General features: G+C 47.4%; 1 protein-coding gene and 1 long non-coding RNA gene across 2 annotated transcripts; both read left to right on the top strand.

Annotated features, from left to right (window-relative positions):
* Positions 1–2,669: 2,669 nt before the first annotated feature.
* Positions 2,670–3,047, top strand: KCNE2 (potassium voltage-gated channel subfamily E regulatory subunit 2; the record flags this gene model as incomplete). Its single annotated transcript, XM_084306288.1, has 1 exon — positions 2,670–3,047. The coding sequence occupies one exon, from the start codon at positions 2,670–2,672 to the stop codon at positions 3,045–3,047; it is 378 nt and encodes a 125-aa protein (XP_084162414.1).
* A 2,055-nt stretch (positions 3,048–5,102) lies between these two features.
* Positions 5,103–9,757, top strand: LOC311219628. Its single transcript, XR_014619187.1, has 3 exons — positions 5,103–5,162; positions 5,598–5,659; positions 9,670–9,757. It is a non-coding gene; the product is annotated as an uncharacterized lncRNA (long non-coding RNA).
* The last annotated feature ends 927 nt before the right edge of the window (positions 9,758–10,684 follow it).

Raw genomic sequence — 10,684 nt, 5'->3', positions numbered from 1 at the left:
TGTTTTCTCTGCAAATTGCTTAGGCAGGTCTACCTGGAAAATGAAGATATATTTTTTTTTTTTTACAAGGAGTCTGTCCCTGCCTATGTGCTTGTGGAGCACTTTCTGGATGTCTGCATCTTCACCCTAATCCCCTTCTGCTGAATCTCCCCATCACAGCCAGGAACCACTGCTGACTAAAACCGAAGCTGTCTCATTTCACTAAGGTGTGACTCAGTGACTTTCGGTGAGGTGTCAGCATGTTTGCTGAGAAATAAAATCAACATTAATTAATTCTGCCTATTTTTTTTTAATGTGGGTTTTTGTCTTTTCACACTCCTGATCATGAGTGAGATACACAAAAAGCACAGCTCAGAGAGGCTGGTCCTGGCTGTGTTGGGGGAGCAGCTTCTCACAACATAGGTTTCATGGAGGGGCTGGTCACTAACAACCACATCCTTGGTGAAAGAAATGGAAAAGCAAAATGTGGGGGATCTAGCAGAAAGGGAGAGAAAGGCCATGGTCTTGTTAATGGCAAAGGACAGGGGAAACATGGAACAAGGGAAGGAGAAAGAGACCAGAAAAAGAAATGAAGACTGAAGTCTGAGTTCCCTATGGAAGTGAGGGAGTACAAAATTCTTCCCTTAGGGTGCTAGCAGCCCTGCAGGCCTCTTACAGTGCCTAATCAGTGCTCAGTCTCTTGTGTCCATATCAGTGAATGGAATTATTATTCTTATCATTATTTTATAGAATATATCTTTACTCTTTTGTTTGGGTCAGAAAAGACCAACTTGTAAACCCCTAGAAAGCACTGTTTCTTTTTTACAATATATGAAATTGCAGTAATAAGCATAAAGAGTGGTACTCAGCATCTGACAGGATGACTGATGTAAGCTGTCAGCCAATATTTGACTTTCCAGGTGAGATTAGATTTAGCATTTAATTTAATATAAAGTGTGCAGTACAAAGCACTTACTTAGTGCTTAAAGCCTTGCAGCAGGCTGGAGGCTACCTGAAGTTTAAGATACCTCTATTCCTTTTTTGAGTATCACTGTATTATCCAGTGGAGTTTGAAAATCCTGGTTGTTATTGTGAATCTTATTAGTAAAGGACACAGGAAAGGTAAGTTTCTGTTGGTAATTTTTTATTTCATATTGAAAAGCATAATAATTTTCTTTCTGAATGAAAGAACAAGCAGAGAGATTTTGCACAAAAAATAAAAATAGCTTCAAGACAGTTTGGGCTTGGATTTCCTTAGATCTTGCTTGCTTCCATTAGCTTGCCTTTATCCTGCATGTTTGAGTGTGTGTGTCTAATCATACAGAGATATACATGCATGTGTATAAGTGTGCTTCTCTGCATGTGCATGCCTGTTCTGTGCATAAGGACATTGCAAGGCTAGTCTAAGAAGCAGAGGAAGGCAGACTGCTGAACTCAAGTTGAAAAGACATGATAATTTTGTACTAGTGATGAAAATCCATCACCCTTTACCATAGGCTGTAGTAAACTCATCATTGCTTGAAGACTACAGAGACTGAGAGACATTTTGTGGAAGCTTTGCCACATGTTGTAGGACTCATCTGGGCTGAAGCAGGGAAGTACAGGTGTTATAAATGAGGATCAGACTGAAATGCTACACCAAACCCTTTCCTTTTTTGAAGGCTAGCAGGAGGCAATCCAATCACACCCTCCTATTTATGTAGGAAAAGCAGAATAGGACAGCAGCTGTTCTCAGAGCTCCTTGAGAACTCCTTCAGTGGAGTTATGTGAGAGTTTCTGCCCTGGACCCAGCTCAATTTGAGTAAGCCCAAATGGATCAGCACAAAGTGACTATTTGAGCTAAGTCATCAGTTGCTGAGGAGTTGTCTCCCCACCCTATTGCTCTGCTCAGGGGTTGATGGTCTAGAAGCCTCAGCTGTCTCTTTCTCCTACCCTTTGCACCTCTGCTAGCAGCACTGAAATCCAGCCTTAGATAAAGACTATTGAAAAAAACAGATCCCAACAGGCCATGGTGCAGGGGTATCTGCACTGTGCCCATACAAAACTGGGGCAACCTAGCCCCTGTGCAGAAGGGAGATATCTCCTGTGGGATAGAGACCTGTTGCATGGCTTTCTTAGCAGCAGCTGAGTCAGACTGGGCAAGCTTGGGGGGCTGGGACAGGGGCAGGAGAGATGTGGCTTTGCAGCACTACTCAGCCTTCACACCAGATCTAACGTGTGAGACCAAAGAGGAAATGGGGAAGGTCACATCCTTTGTGGAGAGATCCTGGGCAACTGCTTGGAGTGGCACTGTGCTGCCCTTCAGAAAACCCAATGTATATCTTGTCTTTTCCTGGGTGAAATGTGTTTTTTTCATGTAGTGTTTCACTTCAGTAGGGGAGTTAGCGTGCCTGAACCCCTGTAACGTGGGTGACATGAGCTCATTGCACTTCACCAAGGCATTTTTGGACTCTAACAGACTGGAAATGACCTGAGTGAGAAGTAAGACCTCCTTGGGCCTCTGAACATCTTGAATCACTCAGAGATGCGGATTCTAGCTGGTCTAATATTGGTTTTACATTTTCACCAGCAAGTGGCAGGTGTTATTTAATTTACATAATGCGGACAAAACAAATGAATGTAATTGCTATATTATGGATCTTTGATTAAAATAAGTATCATGTTGTCTTTAGTACCTGTAACTTGGAAGGATGGCTGAAATACGGAACTTCACTTGGGCGGTGGAAGATATTTTCAAGGAAACTTTTCTCACTTACATGAATGGCTGGAGGAAAAACATGACAAAAGCAGCAGACGAACTGCAAGCCAAGGTTGACGCTGAAAACTTTGACTATGTTATCCTTTATCTCATGGTGATGATTGGTATGTTCTCCTTCATTATTGTGGCAATTTTGGTGAGTACTGTGAAATCAAAGAGGCGAGAGCACTCCCATGACCCTTATCATCAGTACATCGTTGAGGACTGGGGTGAGAAGTATAAAAGCCAGGTTCTGAATCGAGAAGACCTCAAGTGTGTGATCCATGAAAACTTTGGTGCAAGGGACAAAACAAGCCCTGGATCACCTTGACGTTTTGGAAACATTGGCAATGAGGAAATCATTAAGCCACATACAGGGATCTCACTGAAATTATACATAGCTGTGAAAATGTTTATTAGCTTAACACAGGTCAAGCTGGAACAGACTGCTGAGGAAATCAACGTGACTGCTTTCTGTGAGAAATTTGGTACGGCTGCTCTGGGGAACACCCAAGAAAAATGCATAATTGTGCTTTGCTTTGATATTCTGTTCTTCAGGAAAATAAAGCCATGAGAAAGAATAACTTGGATTTTTTTTAGCATTTTTTTGAAATCCAGAAGCAGATCTGGATTACTGAAAAACAGGTCACAAAATAACTACGAATTTTTGAGTGGTCAACAGTGCTGATTTAGATCCAAAGTGTGTGACTTAAGCCCATCTTAAAAATAACATGAATCTGTATAACAAAATATCAAAACCTCTATCTATTCATTGAACAATATGTTGTGGTATGAATCACAGCAGGTAACCTATATCTACACTCACTTATGCCAAACAATTATTTTAATGATCTGGCTCCTATTTTGTTGTTGTTATTCATTGGCTGCAAAGATTGACTCAAGGCCTTCTGAGGAGGCCTGGTTTATGCAAAAGTGCAGCTAGACTAGCAGTCTCATCTAACAGCATATCCTGGTTGTGCAGGGCAGCTTCTAGAGGTTCACCACCTTTCTTCAAGTCCATGGCTAGCCAAGCTCTCTCTTCTGCTGCTCCTCAGCTCTCCAGAGTGATCTAGCAATCTGGGATGCAAGCTGGCTGATGGCAGCACCGGCCACATCCCTACTAGCGGGATGCAACCCATTAGTGCAAACCACTGGGCTCCCACTGTGGTTTTCAGGGGAATTTCTATGCCCAGCTATCATGGCTGTCCCATTGATGTGCTTTCTAAGGGCTTCCCATGTTGGGTACTGCTTTGCACTGGCTGAGAAATGGATTTTCAAGATGGTTTATCTTCTCCTGTGCTGCTAAAGTACCATAATGTTGGCTCTTGGAATAATTAGAAGCAGAGCTGGTAACACTTCTGGTATTAAAACACGCTTCTTTTTGTAAGGCTCTGGGTTCAGCTCCTATTCATGTTGCCAGACTTAAACCGCTTAAGCTTAAAACTTCCTTGCTGGCTGTTGATTGTGTGGGCTTGTTGTATGTTTTTATAAAGTTTTGGCTGAAACACTTCAGCCATGCCTGCCACTGCATTCCTGACAAGTTTGCCTCACTCGAATTAAGAAGAAATGAAAAAGTAAAGTGCTTCTTTTGTTGGGAAGCTTTGGCTTGTTTGGGAGACTGGTCTTGAGATTTGGCACAGCATATGCTGTCGTGCTCCAGATGTGCCTTTAGCTGGCATAATAACAAGTCTTTTAATTGTCTGGGACCTCGAGTGCTAGCAAAGGTTTGTCAGATCCTAGGGCAGACTGCTGGTGAGTATCTCCCCACCAAGCACACTCCTGTTCCTCCCATCTCCCCTGGGTGACCCATGGGTGTCTGCCAGCCCTGAAGCTCTCTTTAGGACTGTGCCCCACCTCTGGGTGGAAGCACTTTCCTTGCTGCTTATCCTTGTGGCCCGCAGGCTGTAAGGGTGCAGTTATCGTGTTCAATGAGGTGGAGGGAGCCTGGTGGCCATCTGGCTACACAGGTGGTGTGGTTGGGGAAAGGATGTGGCTTTTGGCAGGGTATGACGGCAGAGGTGTGCCCAGAGAAAGCGTCCGGCTGTAACAACATTTTCAGCAGCAGCTACACTCGCCATCAGAAATAAGTGGCAGCTTCCACCGCTGGCCGTGCCCCACTGCTGGCTGCTTGCAGACCAGCAAAACTGGGGACGAGGACACAGCCTGGCTTTGCCCTTGGGACATGGGGGCAAAGTGCTTTAGCTCAAATGTTTCAGGAAGAGACGCAGTCCCCCCCTTAGCACACATCCCCAGGCTGTGCAGAACATCTCACAGGAAAACGAAAGCAAAGCCCTGCTCCTCGTGGAGTTTAGGGTCTGGAGGGGCACACCGCTCCCTCACAAACTACACATCCTAAACCCTCGACGGCACTTCCCCAACGGGGCCGGGCGCTGCCGCTGCTGGGAGATGTAGTCCCTCCCGCCCACAGCCATGGCCGCCCGCTGAGGTACGAGCCGCGGGGCCGGGGCTTTCCCCGCCGCCCTCCCTCCCTCACCCGCCCGGCGCCGGGCAGGGGGTGGCGGCGGCGGCCGGGCGGGACCCACCGATGGCCGGGTCGGGGCCCCGCAGGGCGGCCTGGTCTACCCCAGCCCTGCAGCCGGCCCCGCGGCCTGCCCGTCCTCCCTGGGGTCGTCTTTGTAAAAGGAGCTGGAGGAAATAAATCTAGCGGAGAGGGATCTGAAGCCATCGCTGGTTGCAAATGGCACTCGGGTGGGAGGGCTGCGTGGGGAGGGGGCGAGGCGGTGGCGGCAAGCGATGTGGCTGGAGTGACGGGGAGCCAAGGTGCAGATGTGCCACCGATGGTTTTGGGGGTTGGTTCGGTCTTATTTTTATCTGGATGCCCTCACTGACACCTCCCGTCTGCTCTGTGCTTACTTTACAGCGGCTGGAGCGTGTAAGGAGCCGCCCGAGGAATCACTCATATTTTCATTTCAGCTTCTTCAGGTATGAAGGTCTTATACAGCTTTGTGTTTGTGATGTTCCTAGAGTTGGAGACAGGTTAGGAATTCCCATATCAAACTGAGTGATTACGCAGGCCTTTTTATAGAGTGGTGTCTCGATCTATACATACTCATGCAGGCTGTAAGTGTGCACAGGTCTGTGATGGACTCTTAGTGTAGCACCTCTGGCTTCCACTTGCCTCCACTGTGTTTCTCAGTGCTCAGTGTGTTTCTCATATTACTGCTTTTTTCCTCTGCCCAGCAGCCTCCCTCTTTTGAGGAGGCTCGATCCTGACTTGCAGATGCTGAGCCTGATGCATGTCGCAGCAGGCAGTGGTAGATCCTCCAGTGACTGTCCAGGTGGGAAGCATGCATTTTGATTACTGAAAAACAAGCCTTAAAGAAAGCAGCAACAAGAGACAGGTGTAATGAAACGTCCCCTTTCTACCTCAGGGAATATTCAGCCATCACTCAGTTTTAAATGCATCAGTTACCTTAAGTAGCTCGCTGCTTTCTGAGGCCTTCTGGCTGGTGACTTTTATAGCTTTCCACAAAGTGAATAAGAAGGAGGCACTCGGAAACACCCAGCAGACAGAGGAATATCTCGAGTCCTATTCTGTTGAGTAGATGGAGTTACTGGCAGGCTGAGTGAGACATTCAGCCAAGACAACTCAAGTGGGGCTGTGAGCACCCGGATGCCTGTGTGGAAGTTTTCTGGAGCATGCAGGCCAGTCGATATTCTGCTGCTGCGTAAGAAAACAATGGCGTGAGTGGCTGGGCTGTGATGTGGTTGCTGTGGTGGAGTGAAGCTATAATTCAGTGGCTGAGAGATCTGGATTCAATTCTGTGCTCCACCACAGACTTCCCATCCGACTGGAGCCCAAGTCAGTCTGTCCGGGGTGGTCTGTGTTGCACAACACAGCGTTGGGCAGAGATCCTGGGGCTGGCATCAGCTAAAAGCTAGCTCAGGGAATTGATGCAGCCCTCCCTGGGAGCTCGTTAGCCCTGCTGAGGACACGAGCCTCTAGTGCTGCATTGGTGACCCTGTCTGCCGGCTCTGGACCCAGCAGACCTCACAGCATTTGGAGCTGATGGAGGATTGCGAGTACAGAGCTAGGGTGCATGGCACGGGCAGACTCTCCCCTTTCCTGTTTACAGTAGTTTGATCTGCTTCACAGAGGTCTGAGTGTAATTAGGCTGGTGATAGTGAAGTGCAGTCACAGGGAAGAAGGCCACAGACACGTGTGAGAGTGAAGTCATTTTATCCTTGCCCTGCATAGGAGCGTATGAGTATGTGATGGATAGATTATGAAGTCTCTGGCAGAGCTTCAGGCAGAGCCTAGTGCTCCCAGTTCTTTCTCACATGGCTCAGCATGAGACCTTCTTGCTTCTGAGCGAAGGTAATAGTGACCTTCCATGGGGCCCGCTCTCCGTTCCCGGTAGTGCAGTGTTTGTTAAGGGAGCCTGTATTTTCTCGGGGAACGAACAATGCCTGACTGTAGATGTGTTCTGAACTCCTATCTTTGCCTTATCTGCCTCTGGAAAAGGCAAACACGAAACTTCAGCTGTTTATTTGCCTGCTTGCTTTTAAGATATCACAACCTTGAAAATACAGTGTCTGAGCTTTTTACTTCTGAATTAACAACGTCAGTGGTAACAAACGTTACTTTTCAGTGTGAAGTGAATCTGGCCATTTTCTCTTCCACTTTCTCCTCTCCACCCTATGTCCCAGCTCCACCCCTTTTTTTTTTTTTTCTGTCTTGGGGTTTCAGCTATATTTAATAAGGTCTGAATCAAGATGGAGATCAGAAGAGTCAAGAGGAGAAGTGGGGAGAAGTGTATGGCCACTGGAGGCTGGTGGCACAGGATGTGGGAATGCAACAGGGAGAGAGTGGTGGCTTCCCCACTCAGTTCCAGCCGCAGATGACACTGTAAGGACAGCCCACCAAAAGTGTCAGCTCTCACAGAAAGCATTTTAGACTAAAACACCGTAGTTCAGAACAAAGGGAGAATTTCTTTGCTTGCCTTGCTGTGTGACTTCACTGCAGCTACTCCTAGTAGATACACAATCAAAGCAGATTCAGGCTTGTGTCTCAGCAGAGCGGAAATATTAAAATGTTGTGCTGAATGTTTAGATAATCGCCTTGCAAACAAGCATTTGCAGGAGTGCACACTGTGATACGCGTTATATGCTGCTTCTCACCAGTGGGACAGTACCCTACAATCAGACCCCACAGATGGGCTTGCATAACGTGTGCTGAGTCAAAACCTTCTTCTGTACGTAAAAATCACTAAGACTCCATTTTCAGCATCGTATGCCAGATGCTGGCATGTGTTTGAATGGCTGAATTCATGCCTCTTTACAACGTGTTGCAAAATTGATTCCAACTGAGTCACAGAATTTAAAGCAATTTAGGAGAAGAGTGAAGGCTGTGGCTGATGATGAAGTCCCCACTGAAGTCAGGGTTTTGAGATGAGGACACACCACTTGGAAAGTTCAGCCTCTTCACAGCAGGCCAGGCTTCTATACCTTGGGCTTTCCTGAGAAGCATGTAGCAATCTGGACCGTGCACTGAGAACCAAATTGTGCTCTGATGGGTGATTTTGTCTGTGACCATCTGGCAGGGGACTTTAAATTTTATTGGTGACTGGAATTCTGGAGGAAATGTTAGAAGTTTTAAGGCCTTTTTTTTTTTTTTTTTTTTTTTTTGTAAGTGAAACACTACTGACTTGTTATTTCACAGCTACCCTGACATTTTATCAAGAGGAGAAGGGAGCTGCACCACTCAGGGTCAGCACAGTAAATACAGAATGACAAATAAGTTGGCCACTCTACTGCTCAAATATAGTTGGATTTTGGTAACAGTGGCTGACCTCACAGCTTCTGATATTCCTGACTTGAATCTGCCCTGGTGGGATATAATCCTGGAACACCCCATGATGTGCACTGAGCCATGTGGTGTGATACAGTCTACCACCTCCAAGCTTGGGAATGCATCTCTGAGGGCTTCTTTAGGATAAACAGAAGGGCTTCCCTTTGCTCCCTGAGCAGTGTGGCAGCTAAGGATGCCTACCTGAGCTGCACAGAAGCTGCAAGAACATTTCCTTGATTCCCTGTTTGTGAAGATGGGTCAGAAGCAGCTGTTGAGGTGTGGTGGTGATTTGCTCAGCCTGGCTGCCAGTAAAGGTTTTGACTAAGCCTTGCTTCTGCTTTCCAATAGTGACTCTGCTGTTCCACATACAGGAAATCCCTTGGGGCACTCAGGCAGGGAAGTGAGCTTAATTTGAAATCCAGCAGCTAAAACGGCGTCAGCACCGCTGGAGCGGCAGCAGAGACCAGAGGGCAACGTTGCAGCTCTGTACTGCAGCCTTTGGCATCCCCTTGGGCGTTTCTCAGTCCCAGAGTTCAGCTCTGAAATGTACATTGCCCACCTGAGGGATCGGCTGACTGGCTGGTTCTCTGAGGTGTTGCTGTGAGCTGTACTGAAAAATTAATTTAGGAGCAAACAGGAGAGAATTGGGAAATGGTACCATATACCGGAATCCATTAGGCATTCAGGCTTCGAACAGGGCAGATGGGCTTAAAAAACGCAAGAAGCAATTCTGGGTGTGCTTCTGTCCTCTACATCTCAGCCACCAGTGAGGCAGCTCGATGTGCACACACGCCAGGCTTTTGAAAGCAGCAGCGTTGTGCTTTCAGTCAGGCAGCTGCTGGGATGTGCTGTGTGGGGTGAAAGTACAGCCTCCCCTGTGCACAAGTGCGGCACTTGCCCGGTGCCCGTCAAGCCCCTGTCCTTCAGCAGCACCCCACATGGACATTGCTCCTGTCACTCAGCCCCAAAAAGGCCCACGAAGGTCATTGCTGAGCCACGTGGCGCAGATACCCTGCTGGGTGCTGGGCAGCAGATGAGCCCCTCAGAGAGGTGCTGGGTGGACATGCAGATTAGAAACAGATGGGTTAATTCTTTTTTTTTTTTTTGAATATCTATTTCTTTTAATTTCCATTTCTTCAAGATGCTTCTGCCCTGGTCTGTGCCTTTAGAAGTGTGACGCTCGTCGGTGCTGGGTGCCAGACAGGCAGGATCGGTCCGCAGCCAGGATGGTGGCGTTTAACTGGAAGGTGAGGATGTTTCACGTTCATGAAGCAGTGAACTTCTGCTCTTTCAAGGAAATGGATCTGAGATGTGGTTGGGTAGGTCTTGTGTTTAAAGGTGCTTCCCTTGCCTAGGTGAAGGTGGCTTAACCACCGCGCTCTCTGCACCGCAGGGTCAGAGGACTCGATGTTGGTGTCCTTTCCTGCCAGACACACTTGCAGGTTGGGGCATCACACCTTGAACCTGAGAGCAGTGCTCTGCTCTGCTCACCTCTGTCCTCCTGGCCTTCCTCTTTCTAGGCTTTTCTCTGGCTGTTCTTTCCTCAGCTCTTTTTGTTACTGGAGGGTGGTTTCTCCGCTGTATCTTTTAGTACCTTGGGGCCATAAGCACTCTGCGGGGTACGCATGTGAGGCACGGAAATGTTTGAGCAAGTGCCTCGTGCACTACCAATTTTAACATGTTCAATTAGACCATTTGTCATAAAAGCAACACTAACCACAAGCCTTGGCTCTACCTCTCTGGTGCTGGAGAGCTGCAGTTTAAAGAGATTGCCACTAAAAATGATGTTTTTAGCAAAATTAGAATGGAGTGGCCTGATGTCAAAGGTAGCATGCAGCTTGCGTTCTAAGACTCTCTCATTTGCAGACTTTAAAGGCACATGCTAATGGAGTGTGGATGCAAGGCTTTTTAAAATTCAGTATTTGACAATGGCCAAACAGCTTTATGAGGTGCTGGAAGGCCTTCTAAGGGTACAGGGGGGCTACTGGGAGGCTTGCCAAGGGAGGACTTACACTGTGAACCTACTGTGCATCACTAAAAAGCTGGACTGATCCTGCTGGCCAGGTGGCTTTTTGAACCAGTGTGCTGGGAAGTTCATGTACCTTCAATATCCTTCTGGAATTGACATCTTTCGCTGAGTGCCTGTGCAGCTCTCG

This window comes from Netta rufina (genome assembly GCF_964035555.1).
Source record: "Netta rufina genome assembly, chromosome: 1".
Classification (NCBI taxonomy): Eukaryota; Metazoa; Chordata; class Aves; order Anseriformes; family Anatidae; genus Netta; species Netta rufina.
Note: the sequence above shows the minus strand (reverse complement) of the source record. Positions and strands in the feature narration are given on the sequence as shown.